The sequence below is a fragment of the Epinephelus lanceolatus genome, chromosome 4 (genome assembly GCF_041903045.1).
Source record: "Epinephelus lanceolatus isolate andai-2023 chromosome 4, ASM4190304v1, whole genome shotgun sequence".
NCBI lineage: Eukaryota > Metazoa > Chordata > Actinopteri > Perciformes > Serranidae > Epinephelus > Epinephelus lanceolatus.
Window position 1 is genome coordinate 13,812,105 of NC_135737.1, and position 22,092 is coordinate 13,834,196.

Sequence of the window (22,092 nt, forward strand, 5' to 3'; positions counted from 1 at the left end):
AATTCCGAACTTCCACAAACAAATGCCTAATATAAAATACTTTATCCATATATTGAGCATTGCAGTTTTTTAACATGCATCTTGCAAAAAAGTTGTAAACTAGATTAATCCTCTGGGTGTTTTACATTTATCCAACCATTAACAAAGCCCAGTGCATGCTGGAGCCTGTCACCAGGGCTTTTAACAGCTCAGCAGTCTATCACAGGGCTAACACCCACAGACAGAAAAGCCTTCACACTAATTCACATTAAAGTCACAAATTAAACTAATCTTTGCACTGTGAGAGGAACTTGGAGCTGCCAAGTAAACCCAAGGAGAGCGAGGTGTGTCTCCAATCCACATTATGAACAGGGCTCGACAGTGCGAGCGTTTCACTCGCATTTGCGACTAAAAATAGGTGTGTGCGAACTGTAAAAAATATTTAGGGGCACGTGTGCGCATAAAGAAATCAGCCGAAGCAGCCTATATTTTTGTCAATAAAAAAATATGATAATCTAACCGCAAATGTTGGAGGAACTCCAGCCGCCTTCCCTCTTCCCTCTTCCCCATGTGACACGGTTAAGAACCACACCGCCCGCGGAAGCGCCGCGAATAGCCTGGAAGCGCCGAGAAGTGAAGCTAGTTTCCTTTCGGCGCCCATGTTAACCGATTATGTCATCCACACCGGCCGCACCGCGCAGCTCCGCCGCCGGCCCTGCAGCGATCATTTCGGCGTCTGGTCTATTTTCTGCGCGAGCCGCGAGCTAATGTGTCAAGCTGGGTAGTTACCCATGATGGAAAAACAGCCCCAAATGTGACGAAGACAACAGCTGGGAGCAGAACCGCTTGTCGACCAGCGTGGAGAAATGCGCGTCTGATGTGAACGGAAGTGCTCTGGCTCGCGGGAGAATTTCGGTGCGCTGCGCTTCGCAGGCAGGGCAGGCCCTGGCGTTATGGCCGATTTTCCAAGCCACTGTCGGCACAGTGAATAGGCCTATAGTCCCACTGTCGGCAGCGTGGAAATAAGTCAAAGTGTGGAGGAGACGGACCGGGAAAAGCGGCGTACCTCCGGGGAGGCCTGCTCCGTTTTCCCCGCAGTTAGGGACCGTTCGCCACGGTACCGCTGCTGGGCAGGATGGAAATAAGTCCTGCAGAGTTTCAGAGGACCTGGAGAATGTTTTAGGATAGTAATGACATCAGTGTTTCCGCTGGGTCCATGTCATTGGTTCGACAGCCCATTGGTTCGACATCCCATTAGTCCGACTGTCCGTGGTGCTGAACGGCTCACGGCGGGCGTATGGTGCGCCGCGACCGTCTTGAGGCGGAGCATGCTCACAGCTTATGAGTTTGTCACTTTCTTTTTCATTTTAACCCACACCATGATCTTTTCCTGACCCTAACCAAGTGGTTTTTGTGCCTAAACCTAACCAGACCTTAACCACAGGGCATCATGATGATTTCAGAACGGACTTCGGAACAATGAGTTTAATATGGTCGGAACAATGGGCTGTCGAACCAATGGGCAGTTCCCGTTTCGGCTACATTCGTTATTATTGCCGTCGCTGCTGCTCCTTCAAAACATTTTTGCAAGTGCACCACCACTCTGAGACATCTGTGCACTTGCACAGCGCAGCAGCCAGTATATGGAGGAGAACAGCGGTGAGGGGAGTGGGGAGTGGGGGAAGGCTCCTATTTAGGGATGCACCGAATATATTCGGCCGAATATTGCAAAAAAAAAAAAAAAAAACACCACACATTCGGTATTCGGTGGAATAAGTGAAAAGCAAGGCCGAATAATAGCGGCGTGTTTTGATAACGCAATCAAACAGCGTGCGGTGACGGATGGAGTAAAATGTCGGCAGTGAGGCGATAAACAGTAACGGCGAATCCCGCCGGTTGTGGGTTGAATGGGGGTCACAGACACGGACAGGAATACGTATTCCTGTCAAATACGGCGGCGCATTATAACGGCTTACCGGCGAAGAAGTCCGGCTCCAGGTGAATAACTTGTTGTCATTACTGCCCAAAGTACCTGAACAGCTGAGCCATGGGGGCACACAGTATGTGTCGTATCAGAGGAGAAACTTTAGGGACTGTTCATTACTTATGAAGGGACTGTCAGGGGAGGAGGGTGGCTGGTTGATTTTTATTTCATTTATTTATTTTATTTTGATCCACCCTATGTTAATCACTTATTGATGCTGTTTTTGAAGTATGAATAAGTCAATAAGTAATTTATTCCACTGAAATATCAGTGATGTATTATAGAAAAGTGATTTATCTTTTTATAAATGACAAAGGGCACATCTGCCTCAGAACCATGATACTTTCACTGGTATTGTACCATGGGTCCCAATTGAGGGATGAGGAAACACTGAACATTATAGGCTATAAGATAATCATCTTGCAAAGTTAATATATATAAGATAATAACATTAAAGACAAAATGAAATCGCTATATTTTTTCAAAACTTGATGATTTTACCTTTCTGTACATTTTGTATACAAATTCATTAAATATTTTTGCTTGTAAATGTCTATTTGCATCATGTTTATTATGGAAAACACATTATTTGATCAATTTACATTGTGCCCCTAAAGTTCTTTGTGCGCTCCTTACTTTTTCAACTTAGGAGCACATGTGCTCCTTGGGAAAAAAGTTAGCGTCAAGCCATGATGAATACACTATTACTATCAAGTATGGAGTAGCAGTAGTGCTCATCTGTTCTCATGAGCATTTCTGGAGCCTCACTAAGACCTAAAATACCTCTTTAGTCAGAACACACATTCGCTTTGTTTAACAAAGTTTATTTCTCAGTTTTTCTCTCTGAAATCACAGATTTGAATTCTTTCCGCATACCAACTTTTTTGCTTTCTTGATACATTATCAATGTCAGTTTCAGAGAACCAAGCATGTGTGAAACACTACAAGAGGTTTTTAAACATCAGTATGTTTTCCATATATGATGTCTTCAGTTTTCAAGACAATGCGAGAATTTTTTTCTTCTTACTGTAAATGTGCTTAAGAAGAGCCTGGATAGCTCAGTCGGTAGTGCATCAGACTTTTAATCTGAGGGTCCAGGGTTCAAGTCCCTGTTCAGGCGAGATTATTTTTAAAGAACTTGAAGTGGACAAATATGACAGGAAAATCAATTCAACACAATCACTGCATGCTGAGTAAATGTGTGTCCACTGTGATCCTGACTTGAAAGTTAGGTATAGTTAAATAAATTAGCAACCTCCTTTCCTTAAGTGGTCTGTGGATGTAAACCAGTGTCCCACAATGCAATGCAAACATGAGACAGAGGAGCCACTAACCCTGCATTCATGTGGTTTCAGAATAATCAGAAAAATAACTTCCTGAGTGTTAAAAATGATGTGGACACCCCTTCAAGTCATAACGACGACTCTGAAATTCAGTGAAAATCCGTGAGTTGCAGAGTTACACTGTATATACAGAAACATGGTGTACAAAAGTAAATGTTCGGTTGGTGGTTATAAACTTTATATGAACTTACATATTTAGCTTACGTGTAATTTGAAGTAACTGTAGAGAGACCTTTATTAGTTAAAAAAGATATTAATTAGCATTAGTCAAGTAAAGCATATTTTCTTTGTTTTAGAAGGTGTACAGGTGCAGCAACAAGTCTGAGAAAAGCCAATACCTCACTTTAATCACCTACTGAATGTTTGTACTGTTTTGGATTCAAGTTCCAAACTTAAAACTCTCCCTCCTGACTTATTGATCAAAGTTAAAAGAAGCAAAATGTCTTATAAAGTATTGATACCCTGGTAAAGTTTTGACAGAGGCAGAGGTTTGAAGACTGTAGGAGCGTAATTGTCTACTGTGGTTCTTTGATCTTACTGTGACATAATATAAGAAGAGCCTGGATAGCTCAGTCAGTAGGGCATCAGACTTTTAATCTGAGGGTCCAGGGTTCAAGTCCCTGCTCAGGCGAGGAGAGTTTTAAGTCAATGGAAGCAGACAGCAAGACAGGAAAATCAATCAGTAGCTAATAGTCCTGAACAATGAGGGCCACACAGGATCTAACACTACTGATTTCTGCACAATGCATGCTAGTCGGTCAGATTTGTGTCCGAACTTGTCCCAACTCACTCCACTTATCGTGGCCACAAGCTTAATGTAGCAGCAATTTCTCTCCAGACCCAGGGGGGGTTTACAGTGTTACCAGAATACTTGTTGCTGATAGTGACATTTAGTAGTCAAAGAGACTGAATACATTCATATCACAGCTCTTAAACTTTACAGTCTATTGTGTATTAACATTGGACTGTTTTAATGTAGCAACACCAAGACTTGTGGTAAGTAAGATGTGAGGATTCTTAAAATGACATCTGTACAGATGTGAAGCCCTGACTATATCTGACTGATCTTTAACGAAAGCTGTTGTCTTGTGTTTCTTTCCTCTGTGTTTGACTATATTTGTCATAAATTCATTTGTGTGCGTGATGGTGACAGGTCTGCTCAGCTGATTTACATACAGCAGCAAACTGATATGATGCTGATTTACATGAGAATTCCTGTAAAATGGAGGCTGAACCATGAACACAACTTGCAGATCTCCTGTGAGGCATTTCATTAGCCTACTCTGGTGTAATTAAAACAACTGGAGACTGTAAACAAACTGATATACGTGTCTGATAACATTTCATCAAAGAGGAATCAGATCTAACAGGGTGTGAGTGTTTCAATGACTTCCTGTACAGCCTGAAGGTTGCAGGAAACTGTCCAACTTGACCGGCTCTCACTGCCCCCTGCTGCTGCTGCCTGATCTTGTCCACTTTTGCAGCACGGTGTAGTTTTTAAGATTTTTTTGTTGTTTTATTTTCCAATTTCTTCTTTTCCACCACTTCTTCTTTATCTTTTGCAGCTGTGAGTTATATTTTCTTTGTGCATTGCATTATGGGACAATGGTGTACTACTATTACTCTATGTAATACTTGGATATAACATGGAACTGAGGCACAAATGGTAACTGTGGTTTAGTTCACTTATGTGACTGAGGTAAACTATGTGCTCAGTGACTGAACCTCTGCAGCAGCTAATACACATCTTTCCTGTTGTGATCAGCTCCAAGGAAACTTACAACTCATCCTGCCTGAACACGGACTTAACCCTGGACCCTCAGGTCAAAAGTCTGATGCTCTACTAATAGAGCTATCCAGGCTTTATTTGCAACTATTCACAGCAAGAGAAAGGAACCACTGTGTAGAGTTACTCCCTTAATTGTCTCCTTCACAATATCTTTTATGGAGGAAAGTCTTTTCAGCCTATTGCATCAGCAATCTCATCCTTTCAATCACTACCCAAAGCTCATGACCATAGGTGAGGGTCAGAACCTAAGCGGGCTGGTAATTCAGGAGCTTTGACTTCCAGCTCACCTCTTTCTGTGACTCAACAGTCTGACACATTGTCTACATCACTACTGATGCTTTCATGCTGCATTTTAACTTCACTTGCAAACAACACCCCATCTACGTACTGTGTATAACCATGAACTGTTTGACATGTAGAAGTGTTTGAGGTACGTAATTGAAATCATATTTTAACTGATGAATGATTTTCCTGTCATTGATCACCACTTCAAGTGTCTTAAAACTAGTCTTGCCTGAACAGGGACTTGAACCCTGGACCCTCAGATTAAAAGTCTGATGCTCTACCGACTGAGCTATCCAGGCTCTGAGAACACTTATCAACAATAAGAAAGAATAATCGCACTGTACTTTTATGCTCCTACAGTCATGTGTGAATTAATAAAAAGTTTTGAAACCATCAACAGAACATTTACTTTGATATGCCATGTTTCTGCATATATAACTCAGCAACTCGTGTACTAACATTTTTGTCAGCGTGTTTCCATGAATATTCTCAGTCAGGAACTTAATTTTTGATTATTGTGACTACACGTGAACGCAGGGTTAGTGGCTCCTCTATTTCAAGTTTGCATTGCATTGTGGGACAAAAGTTTACATCCAAAGACCACTTCAATATGAGTTGCTAACATATTTGACTATTTTAGCAGCTGAACCCTGACTGAACTATCCAGGCTTTACTGGGACTCTCTCACATCATAACTTGTCTGACTTGTAGGTTCGGCATTGATGGATTTAGTTTTAGCCCTGCCTGCTTATTCCGTAGCTGATTTAACTCCTACCTCTTTTCCTGAAGAGATGTCATGTGGCGATGGTTTGCTGGCTGGACTGGAAAAAAAACATGAAAACATATTAGAATTAAAATCACAAGTCCTCACAGTTTTATCATCATGGTGTAAATGACCATGAATCACACTGTTCCTCTGTGACACTGATGAGCGTACTAAAAAATTGGATAAAACTGGAGGTGTTGAATTTGCTCGGTCCAGCACAGGGTGTGTGCACTTAATTCTGTCAAGTTAGACAGTTTTGTATTTTGATTTTACTCTGAATACAGCATGCCATCATAAGCTTATCTCATCTGCAGATTGGAGGTCATCGTTTTGCCTCTTTACCTTTCTGCACTTGAAACACACAGTTTGACGGTGCTTGGTTGGTAATTTTTACTTTATAAACTTTCTCTGCAACAGATTGATGCTCGACTCACATGGCAGTGTTACCCGGCTCTGTCAGCACCCGCAGGAGAAATGCTCCCTGCTGATTGGCCTTGCAGGTTGAAGGGATGATGATGTAGTGGCCTGGTGGAAGGGAGCCGCGAAGGACGACCTCCCGACGTGAGGAGTATTGGGAGGTGCAGAGGACTGGTTGGAGCATACTCAAGTCCTCAGGTGACAGGTATGTTGTATTAGGATTGGCCTGGAGTGACAACACACACACTTATAATACAACAAACTAATGAGCCACAAAATCAAACTTAACTTCCTGCAACTATATTTGTTTCCCAACTGCTGCTCTAAAATATAGTGGAGTATAAATTAAAAAGTACTTAGCTACTATCCACTATTGTCTCTGAGATAGTTGGATCTTGTTTGGTTTTAGTCTGCATCAGTAGGTGAGTATTTTGATCATTTATTAATAAATAACTGCCATCTTGTGTCTTACTGTGTGTGTGTGTGTGTGTGTGTGTGTGTGTGAGTACCGGGTATATATCCATGGCTATAGACAGGTCAACGCCCCTGAGTCTCTGGTGTTTCTGCAACAGAGCCAAAATAAAGGAGCAGGTCTTCTGAGACTCGTCTGCGTCACTGTCCACCTCCGACAGGGTGAAGTAGAACTGAGGGTTCTGCCAGAACAAACCTGGAACCAAACACACAGTCTCTATCAGTACTACATCTTACTCCGTTTTACTTTAGCCTGTAACCCTAAACCGAAGTGTGTACATAAGCAAAAACCATTTCCTTCTTCGTCTCTCTCCATGATGGCACAAATACTTAAGTGTTCATTGTTCAGGAGTTTTTTTACCAGGAGCCAAATTATCCGCAGAGGTCTCTTCCTCTTCAAAACAAATGGACCAGGTGATTAAAACTTAAATAAAGCAGTTTCACACTAAAACTCAGTGTTTCTCCGACACTGTTCAGCTCATCGGGCTGCTCGTCCAGCACCAGCTAATGTGTGATCCTCTTTTTTCTCTAATAACTCTAGATCCAGATGTTTAGGGGGGTTTTATTGAGAGATGAGTTTTACGCAAACGTCTCTTCCTCTCAGAAACAAACATCCTGTGATTTAAACTGGTAAAATCACTGAATAAAGCAGTTTCACATTTAAAAAAAATGGTGTTTCTCTGATGCTGCTCATTGCAGAGGGGCTGCTAAAACGTGAATGGCCCTATGTAGAGCCAGTGTTTGTTTTTTCCACTCTACTGTAGAAACACAACGGTGCAACATGGCCAACTCCATGGAGGAGTACTTGCTCCCTATGTAGATATAGACGGCTCATTCTAAGGTAAGGAAAACACAACAGTTCTTTTACATTCAGTTAAAGAAAACATACTTATCATATTCCGTTTCTGCCAGTATATCCCCCTAAACCCTACACACTGGACCTTTACAGAATAAACCTCCTGGAACATCTTTTCTATGTTGAAACTGACCTGACAGCATTCTCCATTGACAGCCTTTTACGCAGCTGCTGGGACTGCCAACAAAAACACATTTCTTTTTGGAACACCTACTGAGTATTGCAGAGATGAAATACACTGCACAGTGGCACCACTTTGGCACTGTTGTTAAAGACAGGCAGAAATAAACTTGTCTCAACTTGATGTGTTGACAGCAAATCCTGATGCAGAACCGATCATTGACGCTGTACAAACAGACCTCAGCAGGCAGCATGACTCCAGTATTCTTACGTTAACCCAGCAAACATTAGTTGGACAGTGACATCATGTATTTAGCCAGAAACAGTCCCTGCCCTTACACGCATCATGTGCAACAAACCATAAAGTACAGTCCCTTATTCAAATATGACAATCAAAACATCTCTACTTAAGGTTTTCCCTTCAGTAAATAATGATCACTGTTGGAGAGTTAATGGTCCAAACACAAGTTACCATACACAGAACAAAAAAAACAGACATGTTTGATCATGTATCATCATGTATCTTACGCCCTGAGGGAGGACCCCCTGCTGAGATGCGCGGCACCCAGTTCCCATGATGCATTGTGCAGCACCACGGCAGCACTCTGGACCCCTGATCACTGAGACCGTCAGTCAGGTGACACACCTCCATCAACTCAAAGTGCTGTCGGAAGTCTGACACCGACATCCTGATGGAGAGAGAAACTGGTGAGTTCACTTACAGGCCAGTCTGCCCGAATACACAGAGGCCCAGAGAGCTCAACACACTGCTAATAGAGAAACACAAATATACAAACATGCTGCAAGTTTTATTTTATTCCTCCTGTCGTGCTTTGATATGCTCGTCCCATATGACAGGTCCTGAGACATTATAGCCAGCTAATGTAACGTTAGCCTGTTTCACAGTTACATGTGTGTATTTTGTCTGATTATTTGAATCGGCAGGCTAATGATAAACTAAAGGCTGACGCCAGGTTAGGTTCAGCAGTGCATTAATTTTTAGTGTCCCCTGGGAAATGTTTTGATTGTGTTTTTATTTGTTTGCACAGCACATTGCACTCTCAGGGCTGCCGTACAAATATCTGGTTTAGATCAAGTTCCATTCTGCAAGACCAGTTTAAGTTTTTGAAACTGTTCACATGGTCATTTAAATTATTGGAAAAAAATGTCTCATCAACTCCTATGTTTACTGAAGGCGGACATTAGGAGTCAGAGTCAGCAGTGATGTACGTCACAGAGGGACATTCAGACGCACAAACTCACCAGAACTCTCCATCCTCCCGTCTGACTACACCCAGTCTTTTTTGCTCCTCGATGCTCACTGTGTTCCACTCTGGACTGCACACAGAGAGACACACAGACACATAAACAGAGAGAGGAGACTTTTATATTTTTGCCCCCTAAAAAGTGTAAAATATGTTTTTCCAAATGTTATCACTGATTCAGGAAAACAACATAGTCTTGATTACCTTATTTAATAGTGCTTTTAATATTCATCCCTATATTTATGCACTAATTTATGTTTTCCCTGTATATATATATATATATATATATATATATATATCATATATATTTGTAAGAGCACTGTAATGTTGTGCACATGGCGATATATTAACTTTAACACAAGAGAGACTGAGAGAGGAAGACACATGCAAATGCACGAATAATTTAAATTTGTAAATTCTATTTATCTTCCAAGTTGACTTCTTTTATATGTTCATTCATCGGTTATAAAATAAATTGAAAACCTGTGTGTACCGACCCTTTCAAGTCACTCCAGGGCCCCTCCCACTCAGTGTCGCCCCAGGGATTTAGGATTCGGATCAGTTCCTGGGTGCCGTTTGCCGTCTTCACCTGGCAGAGGAAAGAAACAGACAGAAAGAAAAGGTTAGAGCAGTAGGAAGGACAGGCCATGATGAATGTCTTCAAATCCTCCATTTAAATCTAGGCCCTTACAATAAAATATATTTTAAGAGGTTTTAATATTCTGAGGGCCAAGATGAATCCATCCTCCGTGTTAAAGGTGAACAAATCATCTACTGACTACATCTTACAAGTTGCAATTGTTATTACTGATTCAAGTATTATGGTTTACTGCAGGTCTACGTGTAGTTTGTACAGTAGTGCTATCATACCCCATTAGGAGTCATTGATCGACTGCTGGTGGTACAATCAATGTCAAACACTGTACTGTCTTTTTATGAAATTACCTTCAAGTGTATTAAATAGTGGAAAACTATGATATATGTAGGCTCACTGTCGTGTCAATACTTTGTCATAAAAATGCCATAAAAATGTCATAGTATAATATCTCATAAAAATGTCATAATATGTCGTAAAAATGTCACAGTATATCTCATAAAATATGTCATAATGTAATATGTCGTAAAATGTCGTAGTAAAAGATCTCCTAAAAAGTCATAAAAATATGTCATAGTGTAATATCTCATAAAAATGTCATAGTAAAATATCTAGTAAAAAAAATCGCATAAAATGTCATAAAAATGTCACAGTAAAATAACTTGTAAAAAAAAATTGCATAAAATGTCATAAAAATGTCACAGTAAAATAACTTGTAAAAAAAAATTGCATAAAATGTCATAAAAATGTCATAGTATAATATCTCATACAAATGTCAGAAAAATGTCAAGAAATGTTAAAGTAAAATATCCTAGTAAAGTAGTAGTAGTAGTAATAGTAAAATGTCATAAAATTGTCTTGTAAAAAATGTCATAAAAACGTCATAGTAAAATATCTCATAAAAATGTCATCATTTAATATCTCATTAAAAAGTCACAAAAATGTTATAGTCTTATATATCTTAAAAGTCTCATAAAAATGTCATAAAAATGTTGTAATAAAGTATCTCATAAAAAAATGTCATAAAAATGTCTTGTAAAATATCTCATAAAAATGTCATCATGTAACATCTCATAAAAAAGTCACAAAAATGTTATAGTCTAATATCTCTTGAAAGTCTCATAAAAATTTCATAAAAATCTCGCACTAAAAATATTTCATTAAAAAATATCTAAAAAAAAAAATCTGATATAAAATCTCATAAATATGTCATAATAAAATATTTCGTAAAAATATCACAGTATAATATTTCATAAAAATGTCATGGTATAATATGTCGCAAAAATGTCATCATGTAATATCTAATGAAAAACATCACAAAAATGTTATAGTCTAATATCTCTTTAAAAAAAAAAAAAAAAAATCATCAAAATGCTGTAAAATATTTCATAAAAAATCTCATAAAATAGTCATAGTAAAATATCTCATAAAAATGCCATAGTATAAATCTCATGTAAAAAGTCACAAAGTGTTGTGGTATAATATCTCATAAAAAAAACATAAAAAAAATATCATGGTAAATATCAAATAAAAATGTCATATAAAAAGTCCAAGTTTGTCATAAAAAGTCATAGTGTGTGCACTTTTCCTGTGCAGCCCTTAATCATAAGCTGGCTCCCTAAAATGTCACACAGTCATCAAACATTTGAAACATCTGATCCAAGATTTAATTTCAAAAGCTCTTAAATGGTCAGTCTAGCTGTTATGTGTCTACAAATTTCTCACAGAAATGTGTAAACTATGTAACCTGTCAATAGGCATCTCTATTTACCTTCTCTATTGCAGTCAGAGAGTAGGCGTGTTTGTACATGATCCCCAGTTCATTCTTTTTTTCCAAAGAACCCTGGAGGAAAAAAACATCCACCCACAGTCAGGACAGAAGGAAAAGGTATGATAACACTCATGTGACTCATCTCATACAAGTAAACTTTCAATAGGAACATGTTCTATGACATGTTCTGCAATTTAAACTAGACCTAACAAGTCCGTTCCCCCACATGTCATGCCACCGCGATCCTCCTCACTGTACCTGGCAGTTGGCACAGTTGATGAGTGCTCCTTTAGCCAGCTGGTGTCTGAGGAAGGACGGCAGGTTTCTCTTTGTGCCAACACTATAAACCTCAGTCACCCCACCCGTCATATCAACCATGGCTTCATGAGGATAGCCCATGTCCAGAGCTCTGTAGCCACCTTTCACCCTAGGGAGAAAAGACACGAGGAGGATTAACACATCAGACAGATTCCAGACAGATAAATAGCTGAACGAACAAGATCTTGTAAGAGAAATTAATTTCCTTTAAAAAAACATGACAGGTAAATAAATTAACAAATAAAGCGATTTTCAGTTTTAGAAAATCTATTTCAGTATTTAGGATGTTCTTTCCAGTATGTTTGTGTGGTGCCATACATGTTATTCCACAAACAGGGAGGCAGACTGACTGAGGGAGATCTGTGAAAGTTTTCATTTCAGCTGGACAGACAAAACAACTGCACAGTGTGTACAAAAGGTTCCACAGACAACATGTTTGTTATTCTGGTTAAGGATATTTCTGGTGCTACCTGTAACTGGATGAAGCAACAATAATTATTTTTAAAAAGCCACTAATTACAGACTTTTTGCAAAGGAGCATAACTTGAACATGAAATGTCGGTAACAGGCAGACTACATCTCTGCCCTACCAGCTGTAATGTTCAGTGCACTCAATGTGACAGTATCGAGCCAAACAGTCAGCATCCTGATAAATTTGCTTCCTTAAGTTCATTCTGAGGGTGATGTCGCCCTCATTGCACACATGCACACTTTGTTTTTTAGGTTTACTTCCTTTTAGAAAAAAACTTCAAATAAGTATGTTTATCACTGACATGATGTAACATGATGTGACATACGTTGCATAATGTCACATAGCATTCTAAGCATACTAGCGCACTAGTTAGTTATTAAAATAACTTGAATGACTTTTGGTTTCACAGAGGAAACAAACAGACTTTTCCTGGGTGAAAATCTGGGGTTTGTTTGACCCATTCACCTCCACTTCCTCTCACCCTATGCACACTTTCTAGCTCTTTTTACCACCATACTTGGCCGAAACATCAGAAAAGGCCACCGCATCTCATACAGTTGCTAAAGGGTACCTCTGTGCGTTGGCGTCTGATGCCAAGGTCACTGACTAAGCATCTGTATAATAAAAGCTTCTAAACACACCCAGACATGCTCCAGCAGGAATATGATCCGAAATCAGGTAGAAATTTACAACATCGGCAACTAGTTTACATGTTTCTAACAAGAAAAAATCCTCTTACAAGCCAGGGCCTGATAGTGGTGCAAGGCGAAAGTCAAAGGGTCCACACAAATACATAAGAAGCACTTTTGATGAGTTGCTGATTGTATAAAGTGTCCCAGTTCATGGGATGTGATTACCCTCACATTACCTCAGCAGTTAGATCTAAGTGAGATAATGACTGACGTGCACACTGATGCACAGGGACTCACTTGGCGTAGGCCTTCTCCAGCAGGGAGCTCCAGAACTCATGTCTTTCCGGGGAGCTGAGATAGATCAGTTTGTTGTTCCAAGTTGGCAACAAGTCGTCTATCCTCACCTCCTCCCACTGACCATACTGCCAGAACTGAGAGAGAGAGAGAGAGAGAGAGAGAGAGAGAGAGAGAGAGAGAGAGAGAGAGAGAGAGAGAGAGAGAGGGTGGTGTCATTTTGTTACAATGCCAGTGACCTGCTTTCATCAACTTTTACAATGGCCATAAAAAGTCAGCATGATAGTTTCAAACATTTTCCAAAATCTGCTATCATGCAGAACTTGTTATCTAGATGAAAATTCCATTGTTGTCAACACAAAGACAGACAGAGACAAGAAAGATTTGAAGTTCCTTTGTGTCATTGTCCCTGTATTTTAAACCCCAGACTGAGAATTCCACCTTGTAAAACAAAGACGTCTGCTCTGTGCAGAAAACATGTTAAGCAGCTTTCGGGTATTTACCCTGAACACGAAGCAGCCGTTGTATCCTTTCTGGAAGCCCTGTCCAAGAGGCATGACCTTCTCGAGCAGAAAGCGATGCAGGGAGAGGGACGCGATGGCAGAAAGCAACCAGCAGTCATCTGGGGAGGATTGAGAAATAAGTTAGGTGATGATTTAAATTCTGCATTTCAACACAATGTCATGAACTGTTTATAAGGTGCTATACCATTGTTCCAAAGGCCCAAAATTCTTAAGCCCCCTTAGACCAAACTTTTAATTTATTGGAGCAAAAGCCCATTTCTCCAACAGCCCATTAAAACAAAATGGCCATTGCTCTGGAGTACCGTTTCTCTTAAAGTTCACACTCCATGTAGTTAGTTTCAGTGTACATTCACCACAGCCTTGTTGAGACACGCAAAGTTTCAATCTTTCCTGGGCCTTCAAGAATTTGGGTCATTGTAACAATGGGCAGTCCCTGTTTAGAAGCCCTATTTCTCCTCCATATGCAGTCGTCTTTTGCCCAAATTTGACACAAACTGGTGCATCCTCTTCAGCCCTCATTCTCCCATAATCCATTGTTCACTGGCCACTTGTTTCATGATATGCATTCAGAAAGTGTCAAATGACTGCATTGGGTTTAACAGGTATAAGTAACCTGAAGGAGAACGCAAGTCAAAATTAAAATCCGCTTTATAGGCCAACTATGTGAGCACATACAGTACAAGGAATTTGACTTAAATAAAAGGTGGGGAATAGAGAGGACTATCGTGTCCACAATAATGTGCAAAATAGTTGTGAAAAATACAGTTTACATTATAGAAATGTTCTAAGTTGGGACCATAGCTCTACAAAGGGAGCTGACCAGTCATCTTTGATGCCAATTTGCCTCTAAGGCTAACAAAGGTACTGCGACACAAATATCAAATACCATATTTGAATAATATTATCTACAGTTGGGGCAGTTAAGTACACTGCTTCCTGCTGACTCATCCCCTTCACAGTCTGTATTTGTGTCAGCAGCAGCTGTAATTCTTCATCAACTGCAGGTCCATCAGGTTTTATTCATGCACCTGCAGATCTGTCACAGATGGTTTCACCTCCGTGGAGCTGCATTATGTTGTTTTGCAGGCCACATCAAAGTGCTGATTGTCAGACTCTTCAATAACTAACAAACGCTGCTACTTGACACACAAACTAATATAACCCCACTCAGTAACAGTGTATGTGATTGTGATTCTTTTGATTTATAGCTGGGGTAGGCAGTTTAATTTTGGCTTCATTGGAGCAAACATCCCATAATAAAGTCTCAGCAAACTAGAGTTTTGCACCTTCTCTTATCTCTTGGCTGAGCAGATGAGCTGCAGGCAAATCTACAGTTAAACAAGATTAAATAAACCAGTATCTGGGAAACACTGGGTCACAGTTTAAAGCACGTGTAAACACCCATGGTCGTCTGGTGGGAGGGGCTTAGGATAGAGAGAAGAGAGCTGAAGAAGGACGATGTATTTTGAAATTCTACCGTTTATAGGGGTGTAATGATCCATCGATCCAAATCTAATCAAATATTTTGGATTTCGGAGAAAATACAGGTCAACAGGTGTATGGTGTTTGTGAACAATTACGTTATCAGATAAAACACAACATAATGTTAGCTGTCTAGACCAGCATCTCACTCAGTTAACTTTAACATTAGCTTCTCTGTTTCATCAATGACAGTCTGAAAAAACGTGCATGCAGGCTGAAACTCAAATGTGCTGTTCTGTCGAGAGATGCAACGGTGAGTGAGAAAAATAATAACGTTATGTGTCAGCTGTCTTCTTACTGAGGTTTCCCTGGCGGACATCCAGATGAGAAGCTCCATCTACTATGAACTGAGGTGATGTGCAGAGCTCCTGGGAACAGCAGGGAGTTTGATGATTAGTTGACCAAAAGGAGAAGGCAGAGGAGCCAGAGAAAAAAAGAGAAAGCAACTGAGAGAAAGGATAGAGAAGGAAACAGTCAAATGAGAATAAACAGGATTTAGGGCGTCAGAACAGCACAATGCTAAAGTGCGTGGTAGCTAATTATTACAGTTCAGCTATCAGAGCAAAGTGGCATAAACTTGGCACAATATTTGTTTTTTTTTGAAGGAGTACTTCAACAGTCTTACATATAGTCACACGACAGGATTGATATTGGCTTAATATCTTTGCAGTGTTGCCAGGTGTATGATAATTACCATTTTAATCAGGCTGTTCTAATGCTCGGTTCGTACGTGAAAAGTAATGCACCATGATTTGTATATAATCCAAGTAATCAGGAAGGTTGGAATCACATGACCAATGCACTCACGGGAGTACAGAAGAAAGCAGTATAAAGACCCCAAGTCTGTGTAAGGACACAGGTTGGGGTGGTGGATTGGTCAAACAACACAGGACTTTCCCCCAGGACAGTGGTTTTCAACCTTTTTTGTGGCAAGAACTCCTTAACTGTTGAAACATTAGGTCACACCATTTTCAAGAGACAGATGAAGCCAAACTAACATGCAGAATTCACACACACTGGTGGCCAAGGCTACTATACAAGTTGCCAGAGTGGGAGCAATTGGAGTTCAGTATCTTGCCCAGTGATACTTTGACTGTGGACAGGAGGAATCAGGGATTGAACCAATGATCTTCCGTTAAATGGATGACCTGGTCAAACAAGTGAAGCACTTTGTAACACAGTATTGGAAAGGGCTGTATAAATAAAGCCAGACCGTTGTGGTGAAGAGGGAGCTGAACCAGAAGGCAAAGATCCCGACTCACCAGTCCATCTATGTTCTGACTCTTACCTATAATGGTCATGAGCTTTGGGTAGTGACCAAAACAAATGAGACTGAGGATATAAGTGCCTAAATTGAGTTTCCTCCGTAGGGAAGCTGGGCTCAACCTTAGAGACAGGGTGAGGAGTGCAGACATCTGGAGGGAGCTTGGAGTAGAGCTGTTGCCGCTTTGGAGCCACTGAGGAGAGGGGTGTCTGAAACACCTTGCTCAGCCTGCTGCAGATGAATATGGATGGCTGGATGTATGCATAATAGATATTTCACATGCTTTGATGCATAACTACTCAGAAATGAACTGACTGACAACACTTTGTCTAGCCAACTGAAACAGAAATGTGACAGAAATAATGAGATAATATTTCATTATGGACTCAGTAGACTGTACAGTATGTAAATATGAGGGAGAGTCCACAGTACCAGTCAAACAGGATTGGTATGTCCTGGTCATTAACTGTTCAAGTGTCAAACCACCGGCCTGAGAGCCAAACAAATCTGTGACATCAGGTTTTATTTGCTCTGGCAGATACTACTGGCCTTTGTGATTTGGTCTGGTGATGCCAGGCTATGACAATAAACTGATAAACTTAGGACTGACAACCTTCTGACATACATATACCAAAACATAAAAGGGGTAGTCTTCAACTGAATGTCCATTTTAGTGTGTCTTTAGTGTGTCTTGAAAGTTCACTTGATGTTAGACAAGCGAGTAACAAGTGCTCTCTCCTCCAGTGCGCCCTTGTTTAACCTCACCGTGTGTTGATGAAATGATGATGACACTTTTATACAGCCTGACAACATTTTTCTTTTTGAGCCAACAAGTCTAAGGTTTTCTCAGGTGCCTTGATTCTTTTTACATACTAAACTTTATGACGTTTTATCTATTTGATTTTGTCATTTTCATTCTTGTTGAGAAATCATGTTCACCCCCAAATCTAAATTACATATTTTCCCTCATAGCTGTAGTGCTATTTATATAATCTAGATTGTTTTGGTGTGAGTTGCCGAGTGTTGGAGATATCAGCTGTAAAGATATCTGCCTTCTCTTGAACATAATGAAACTGGATGCCACTCGGCTTGTGATGCTCAAAGCAACAAATATGTATTTTGGAGTGAACCGTCACTTTAAGAGACAAACAGGATGCAACAACGCCACTTTAATCACACAGGTGATTTTTTACCTTCATACTATCTCCTGCTACCTGTTTATACCTGCTCATGCTGAAGTCGACATATATATTTATTTAATCCTGTCTATATTACAGTTCATTCATTATCACTACTGTACACCTGTCAACCACAGTATTCTATTTTATATTTCTTTCTATTTTCAACTTATGCACTATCTAATGTCTTTATATATGTCTGCCAGCTACAGATGAGACAGACCAGGACGTTCTGCACATATTATTAACTTGTTTGTCGATATTCAGTTTATTCAGTAGCACCTGAAGGCAAAGTTTAACTCATAAATTGATATGGGTTGATGTTTACTTTTCTGTAATCTTCTGTATTCTTCTCAGAGCAAAGAAGAAGAAGAGAGACGATGGAGAGGAAAACAGTAACACGAGGACAAACAAAACAGGATTTAGCGCGTCAGAACAGCACCATGCAAAAGGGAGTGTCAGCTACTTATTTAATCAGAACATGTGACATAAACTTGGCACAGTATCTGTTCTTTCTTCAACAGTTTTACTCAGAGTCACAGGAAGATTTGCATTAGTTTGTGCAGTATTGCAAAGTGTATGATAATTATCATTTTTGTAGACGTCCGATTAATAATTCTAAACATACTTATGATAATCTCAAGTTAGTATAAACAATCCAACGGCAACATAAACTACAGCCTCTCTGAAAAACATGATAACTTTCGTGAAGGATAGATGCAGGGCCGCTGTGTAAGACTGCATTAGCTATAGAAATAAACTTGCACTTGAGTGTAGGCCTACTAAATAGCACCTGGAGGCAAAGTTTAAAGGTTCTGTTTGTAACTTTCAGAAAATCCTTGTTATTAGTTAAAATAGCAACATCTGGGCTACCCAGGGCAGGATAGGAAATCAAGCCTGAATGTTTCGACCATTTTGTATTTGAATTTTGAATTTCAGTGTGCACTGACATTCAAATATTACAACCCCCTCTGACAGACAATAAGTATAATAATGTCAGACGTAACCTGTGTTGTCTGCTATTCCAAATAAAATACAAACATATTTTCTTTGATTTAGTGAAATGCGATGATGGCAGGGGCAGCGGAATATTGTGAAACAGGTACAATAGGATACCGGTATTAGACCATCTTTCTATTGATTAATACATCGCCCAAGATATGATCATAATTGGTTATGATAATTGGTTATGATAATTCTTCCCCCATCAGGAACAATGTGTTTTCCTAGACATACCTCTTTCTACCGTTTTTTTTCCCCGTTAAAGGGTTTTTTTGGGGGGAGTTTTTCCTTATCCGCTGCGAGGGTCATAAGGACAGAGGGATGTCGTATGCTGTAAAGCCCTGTGAGGCAAATTGTGATTTGTGATATTGGGCTTTATAAATAAAATAGATTGATTGATTGATTCTAGCCCACAGTACTGACACCTTTGACTGACCTGTTAAGTCTTGTGAAAACAAATTTATTATTGAACTCATTCTTGACCAGGTACAACATACATACTAATGCACTGACATATCTTTCAGCTGATGCATGCCCAGGACGAAATGCATCTCATTTGTGTGTATTTGTGCTTTATGTTTCATAGTTTTATGGAAATATAAATTGAGGAAGTTGTTTTTGGGGAAAGTAAAAGAAGGCAGAGGTAAATCCAATAAATTCATACACACATAAGTGCCATAACAAATTTAAATTGGCTGAATAATTCTGGAGTGGCACAGTGGTTAGCACTGTTGCCTCAGAACAAAAGGGTTCCTGGTTCGAATCCAGGAAAGAGCCCTTCTGTGCGGAGCTTGCATGTTCTCCCCATGTCAATGTAGGTCAATGTCAGTGTAGGTTTTCTCCGGGTACTCCAGCTTCCTCCCACAGTCCAAACACACACAAGTCAACTGGTAATGCTAAACTGGCTGTAGGTGTGAATGGTTGTCTGTCTCTATGTGTTAGCCCTGTGATAGTCTGGCAACCTGTCCAGGGTGTATATATGCAGCTGTCAAAGTACAGTAGAATTACAAAGTAGCATTAAATGAAAATACTGAAGTAAAGAAACAAGTGCTGCAATACTACGCTTAGGTGCAGAGCTTGTACTAAGTTAATTCACCATGGTCCAACATAAAAAAATAAGATGAACTCCTTGACCAGGTACAACATACATGCTAATGCACTGACATATATTTCAGCTGATGCATGCCCAGGCACTAATTATAATATGTATTCAAATATGCTCAAAATATTCTCTCCAGTATATTGATTAAAAAAATATAAATATTTTTTGTTATGCAGCAACAGGCAACAACACACCACCACCCAAAGTAATCATTAGCAAATGTAATTAGAATCATAAATAAGCATGACAAATCGTCATTATTTTCACTCTTGGTGTTAGTATTACGGTGTGGCTACTGCAGAACTGTGTGTGGTTTGTCCAAGTTATGTTGCTGTGCTTCAGCAGAAGCCGTTGCTTGACTACTGTGTGAACAATCAATGTCAAACACTGATCTCCCCCTCTATTATGTTACTTTCAACATGGGTGGATTACTATAAAAGGGCCTACTGGGTACAGGCCCAGGGGCCCAAAGAGTCAGGGGGCCCCCTGGCCTTTATTTGCAAAATGTCACTCAATATAACACATACAGACCAGAAAGACCAGAAAGAGAATCAACATGATTACAAAAAGATACAGCGGAAAAGAGAAACAAAAGAACTACAAAATGGACAGAACAACCACAATGGGACAAAACAGGACTACAAAGCAACACAAAAACACCAATAAAGTCACACAGATACCTCTGAGACCCAAACAACCACAAAAAAGATGCATAACCGCAACAAAGACATGCAAAGGCATCACAAAGTCTGTGTCTTGCTCCTATGAGATGGTGGAGTCCTTTGCATATCTATGCCCAGGGGCTCATTATCTCTTCTTCTGCCCATGATTGTCAAATGTATTAAAAAGTGGAAAACTGGAGTGTAATATGAGTGTTATGTAGTAGGTGTTATCACTGTCTATTATAGTTTTTGTGAAAAGTTAGTATGTCATGATGATAAAGTAATTAAAAAGTTATAGTGTGCATCTTTCCTGTGAAGCACTCAGTAATATGCTGGCTTCCCTAAAATACCATCCAGTCATCAAAACTTTTAGATTCCCTGGTTTAATTGTTCAGCCGTTTAGTTTCTAAAAATTTCCCCTCAGATTTATTCACCCCAGACTCCCTGGAGAATTAGGTCACACAGGGTGATAACTGAAAATGACCTGCCCTGTTGCATGCAAAAAAAAACCCACTGGAAATGTAGCTCACACTTTATTACCTTTAATTAAATGTATTTAAGTTTGTATGCGCCACAGCAGAGGAGGTTTAAAAGGTTTCACCCTTTCTTTACCTTTGGTCGTTTCCACTCCACCCCGGACTTCATCTCCAGCTCTCCGCGGGGAAAGTGATAGTCCACGAACAGTCCGTCCACGCCGACCGAGTTGACGTGCCCGTCCTCCACGGGCATGTCCGTGGTCATGAGGTCATTGAGCCAGCGGCGGGACTGAGAGCCGAGCAGCTCGTCGGAGCTGACCGAGTCCGCATCTTCGAAGGAGCCTTCAGAGGACAAACTCATGGACTTAAACATGTTGGAGATGTGTTGTATTGCCTCTTCAGCAATCTGAATTAAGCTTCCGACTTCTGTCTCTCGCTTAAATTGTCAACAAACACAAAGTAGCCACGCCCTGTGGGAGCTGTAGACAGGTAGATGCTCACCTGCGCGGAAGGTGTGGGTGGCTGTTGCTGCTGAGTTCACTGCGGCACGGTTTTTTCAGTCCCCGTCAGCCAGGCGCCCCTACGTTTCTCCACTTCAGTTTACAGATTCAACAAATACAAAGCCACCCAAAAATAAATCAAAGGTTCTGATATCTTTTTATGTAAAGTTCTTCCAGATATCAGAGACACTTTAACAAGCTTTCCATTCCCAAAGACACACACCAGGGTCAGAGGTGGAAAGTAACTATGCAGCCTAGGTTTATTCTAGCAGTGTACTATGTAGGCTACAGCTCTAAAGTACTTGTATTTTACTTGAATATTTTAATTTTCTTCAACTTATATTTGAAAACTTACTCATAACTTATTGATTTATTTGACAACTTTAGTTACGGGTTAATTTGCAGATTCAGATTATTAATACAAAATATTACCAAAATAAATTATTATGCATTGGGGGAATATTCACAAGCTACCCAGCAGTTAGTTAAAATGAGACCCACCTTCACCAGCTGCAACATCACAGTCATAAACACATAAACACATC

General features: G+C 40.0%; 1 protein-coding gene and 3 non-coding genes across 4 annotated transcripts in view; 2 read left to right on the forward strand and 2 right to left on the reverse strand.

Moving 5' to 3' along the window:
• LOC117259556 (calpain-9) overlaps window positions 1-21,528 on the reverse strand; it is a 29,211-nt gene extending 7,683 nt beyond the window's left edge. Inside the window, exons 1-12 of the mRNA XM_033630940.2 lie at window positions 21,184-21,528; window positions 15,662-15,731; window positions 13,861-13,979; window positions 13,361-13,494; window positions 11,900-12,068; window positions 11,642-11,713; window positions 9,773-9,864; window positions 9,274-9,348; window positions 8,539-8,699; window positions 7,073-7,230; window positions 6,581-6,789; window positions 6,156-6,201 (exon numbers count right to left, since the gene is read on the reverse strand). Coding sequence (XP_033486831.2) covers window positions 6,156-6,201; window positions 6,581-6,789; window positions 7,073-7,230; window positions 8,539-8,699; window positions 9,274-9,348; window positions 9,773-9,864; window positions 11,642-11,713; window positions 11,900-12,068; window positions 13,361-13,494; window positions 13,861-13,979; window positions 15,662-15,731; window positions 21,184-21,420 — 1,542 coding nt within the window. The 5' untranslated portion in view covers window positions 21,421-21,528. The remainder of the gene's footprint in view (window positions 1-6,155; window positions 6,202-6,580; window positions 6,790-7,072; window positions 7,231-8,538; window positions 8,700-9,273; window positions 9,349-9,772; window positions 9,865-11,641; window positions 11,714-11,899; window positions 12,069-13,360; window positions 13,495-13,860; window positions 13,980-15,661; window positions 15,732-21,183) is intronic.
• trnak-uuu (transfer RNA lysine (anticodon UUU)) lies at window positions 3,011-3,083 on the forward strand. The gene has a single exon. It is a non-coding gene; the product is annotated as a tRNA-Lys (tRNA).
• trnak-uuu (transfer RNA lysine (anticodon UUU)) lies at window positions 3,865-3,937 on the forward strand. The gene has a single exon. It is a non-coding gene; the product is annotated as a tRNA-Lys (tRNA).
• On the reverse strand, window positions 5,607-5,679 carry trnak-uuu (transfer RNA lysine (anticodon UUU)). Its single transcript has one exon. It is a non-coding gene; the product is annotated as a tRNA-Lys (tRNA).
• Window positions 21,529-22,092: the final 564 nt, after the last annotated feature.